The following is a 3,386-nucleotide window of genomic DNA, read 5'->3' on the forward strand; positions in this document are numbered from 1 at the left end:
CTGAGATTTCTGAATCACTTTCAAGACTTTCTTGCCAAAGGCTCTTAAGGAGACTAAGCAACCATGGGATAAGAGAGAAGATCCCAGCATGGATTAAAATGCAGTTAAAAGACTAAGTAAATGGTCAGTTTTCACAGTAAGAGGCCACTAATGCACCTTCACATCTCTGTGCTTATTCATAAACAATTTGAATAAGGCAAGGAGTGACAAGACAAAGATTGCTGATGGTATCGTGTTATTCATGGAGGGAAAGAAAAGGTGTGGCTGAGAACTGCAGAAAGACCTTTCACTATTTGGGGCTCAATCACCCGCACTCATTGGAGACATCTTATTGGCTCTGGCACAGGACTCGATGGAGACCCACAAGGCTCCTCTGAAGCCTCAGTCAGACCCTCTGTGTCATCTGGGATAGTGCTGGACACCCACATGGGGGCAACTGAACACAGGCCTCAGTGCCGGCAGGAAAACAACTGATGATCGTGAAGACAGACACATGTAAAATTATGCACATGGGGAAAAGACAGTCCTACATCACATGGAATAATGGTGTCTGAACTGACCACCAAACTGCAGGAGTGAGAGCTGGGAAGTTTAATGTTATTTGTAGAACAACGGCAGCTTAGTGGAGATCAACACCACATTGAATACTAAAAACATTTAGTGACAATACTGAGAACAAGGCAGGGAATATTGTTATGCCACTTTATAAACCCACTGTGCTTCTGTCAGGAACACTATATGCAGTTCCAGTCCCACCACTACAAACAGGAATAGCAGAAATGGTAATATAGAATAACAACAAACACTTCCTTGGAAAGAACAAATTTCACTTGGACTTGTCAGTTTGGAAGAGAAGCCTTACCAGACTGAAAGGGGATCTTGTGGAGCCCACAGAGTGGTGACTGATACAGAGAAGGCAAAATTGTTTTACTTCTTACTTTCCAAAGCAAGAAGCAGGGGTGGATCATCAGACGGTGTCACAAATGTCAGGAAAGCAAGGAAAGTGATTGTTCATATATACAGTGACGTGCCGGAACTCCCTGCAATGGGATGTTATGGATGCTACAAGCTTACAAGTAGCAGAAGGTCACGGAATCACAGAATGGGTAAGGTTGGAAGGGACCACAGTGGGTCATCTGGTCCAACCTCCCTGCTCAGGCAGGGTTATCCTAGAGCACATGGCACAGAATTGCATCCTGATGGTTCTAGAATATCTCCAGTGAAGGACACTCCACAACCTCTCTGGGAAATCTGTTTCTGTGTGAGGTCACTGCACAGTAAAAAAGTTCTTCCTCATGTTCAGGTGGAACTTCCTGAGCATCAAGTCAACTGGACAAATGTATGGAGGAGATATAGTGAGAGCTGCTAAGCAAGACACTACCACCTCTGATTTTGGGAGTCACTAGATGCAAATTGTTGGAAGTTCAAAGTGGATCCACTGGAAGCTTCCCCAGCGGTTTGGCCTCTTATAATCTTCCCATCTTTCGAGACAAGAACTGGGAGACACCCTCTTGGTTTAAGCAGTATATCTGACCTTACCTTCTTATGAAAAATTGAAAAAGGAATAATTCTATTGATGCTATTTAAGTATTTCAGGTTAAATAACGAGCAGCACAGCTTAAGCAGGATAGGGTTTTTCTCCATTTTTGATGATTACATCACTTGCAATCATCTTTGCCAGAGACATCCGCAAAAAGGTAAGAGATCAAGGTAATTCTGGAGAACATTAACTGGAGCACTACAGCATAGCTGTAACTCAGGTATGTTTCCCTGTTTTTTTGTCTCAATAAGGTGTTGCTGTTTGGGAACAGTTGACTATGGATCCATCAGTTATTATTTGTACTGAAGGCCACAATCCTCAATCGTGCTGTGAAAACTACACAAAACCTTGTAAAGTCACCAGTAGAGTCACTTGCATGGGAGGAGGAGAAGCTGCAAACGCAGCTGTGAGTGGCACCACTGAGTGTGCGGGACCCGAGAGCGCTGGGGTCCTGCCTGGGGAGATCCACCCCCCCGGCTCTCCCCAGGGACAGGCTGCAGAATCCAGAGCCCCTCCCTTTCCAGAGGTCTGTTCCCACTCTGGGAGGCTGGTGAGGGGGCTGTGGTGAGGATGCCCCAAGAAAGCAAGTGCCCTTGGTTGGAAAAGCATTGGCAACAAGTCAAGGGAGGTGATCCTGCCCCTTCCACCCAGCCCTGAAGAGGCCACATCTGGACTGATGTGCCCAGTTCTGGCCTGCTCAGTACAGGAGAGACATGGAGCTGCTAGAGCAGGTCCAGCGGAGGGCAATGTGGATGATTTGGGGACTGGAGCATCTCTGAGGAAAAGCTGAGGGAGCTGGGCCTGTTCAGCCTTGAGAATAGACAACTGAGGGGGAACCCCATCGATGTCTGTAAGTATCTGAATGGAGCCAGGCTCTTCTCAGTGGTGCCAAGCAATAGAACAAGAGGCAAAGGGCAGAAACTGATGCACAGAAGTTCCACCTGAACATGAGGAAGAACTTTACTATGAGTGACCTCATACTGGAACAGACTGACCACAGAGATTGTGGACTCTCCCTCACTGGAGATATTCCAAGAACCATCTGGACGCAATCCTGTGCCGTGTGGTGTAAATCGACCTTACTGGAGCAGGGAGGTTGGACCAGATGACCCACTGTGGTCCCTTCCACCCCGACCCATTCCCTGATTCTGTGAAGGCAGCACTCGGCACCTCACGCCCTCACAGCGCAGCCGGCGCTAGAGAGCACGGCCGCCGTGACTCCTCCCGCGCCGCACCGAGGGACCTCACCCCAGATCCTCACGGGCTGCCCGGGGCCGCCGCTCCGCCTCCCCCTCCCGCTGCTCCCGCTCCCGCCCCGGCCGCACCTCCCTCAGCACCGCCCCCGCCGCCCAAGATGGCGGCCCCGCCCGCCCCCACAATGCCCCGCGCGCAGCCGCGGCGCTTCCGGGTGCGGGCCCAGGAGGGCGGCGGGCCCAGTGCGAGGCTGCTTCGGGCGGATGCGAACGAGCGGGCGGCCGGTGCTGGAGGGAGCCGCGCCCGGACCATGAGGCTCCGACTGTGGCTGGTGCCGGCCCTGGTGCTGTTGTGGGGGCCGGGCGGGCTGGAGGCGCTGGGGCGCCCGCCGCGCTCGCAGCGCTATGGTGAGGGCAGGGCGCGACCACGGCAACCGCGGGGGAGGGAGGGAGGGAGAGAGGGAGAGACCACTGCGACAGGGGGGGGGAGTGGGGAGACACCCCCGCCTCTGAGAGGGGTCAGTGATGGGGTAACGTACGCGGTGGTGAGAGGGGAACCCCTGGCTCTTACAAGGGTTATGGTGATGGGTAGTGCGAGGGGTGGGGGCAGAGGGCACACCCACCTCTAGCAGGGCTCAGTGATGAGTAGTGTG

The 3,386-nt window shown here is 52.5% G+C and overlaps 1 protein-coding gene across 1 annotated transcript in view; it reads left to right on the forward strand.

Annotated features, from left to right (window-relative positions):
- Positions 1-2,997: 2,997 nt before the first annotated feature.
- The window catches only part of ADAM17 (ADAM metallopeptidase domain 17), a 33,786-nt gene continuing 33,397 nt past the window's right edge, over positions 2,998-3,386 (forward strand). Inside the window, exon 1 of the mRNA XM_017818131.1 lies at positions 2,998-3,141. Coding sequence (XP_017673620.1) covers positions 3,045-3,141 — 97 coding nt within the window. The 5' untranslated portion in view covers positions 2,998-3,044. The remainder of the gene's footprint in view (positions 3,142-3,386) is intronic.

The sequence above is a fragment of the Lepidothrix coronata genome, unplaced genomic scaffold (genome assembly GCF_001604755.1).
Source record: "Lepidothrix coronata isolate B3197 unplaced genomic scaffold, Lepidothrix_coronata-1.0 Scaffold65, whole genome shotgun sequence".
Classification (NCBI taxonomy): domain Eukaryota; kingdom Metazoa; phylum Chordata; class Aves; order Passeriformes; family Pipridae; genus Lepidothrix; species Lepidothrix coronata.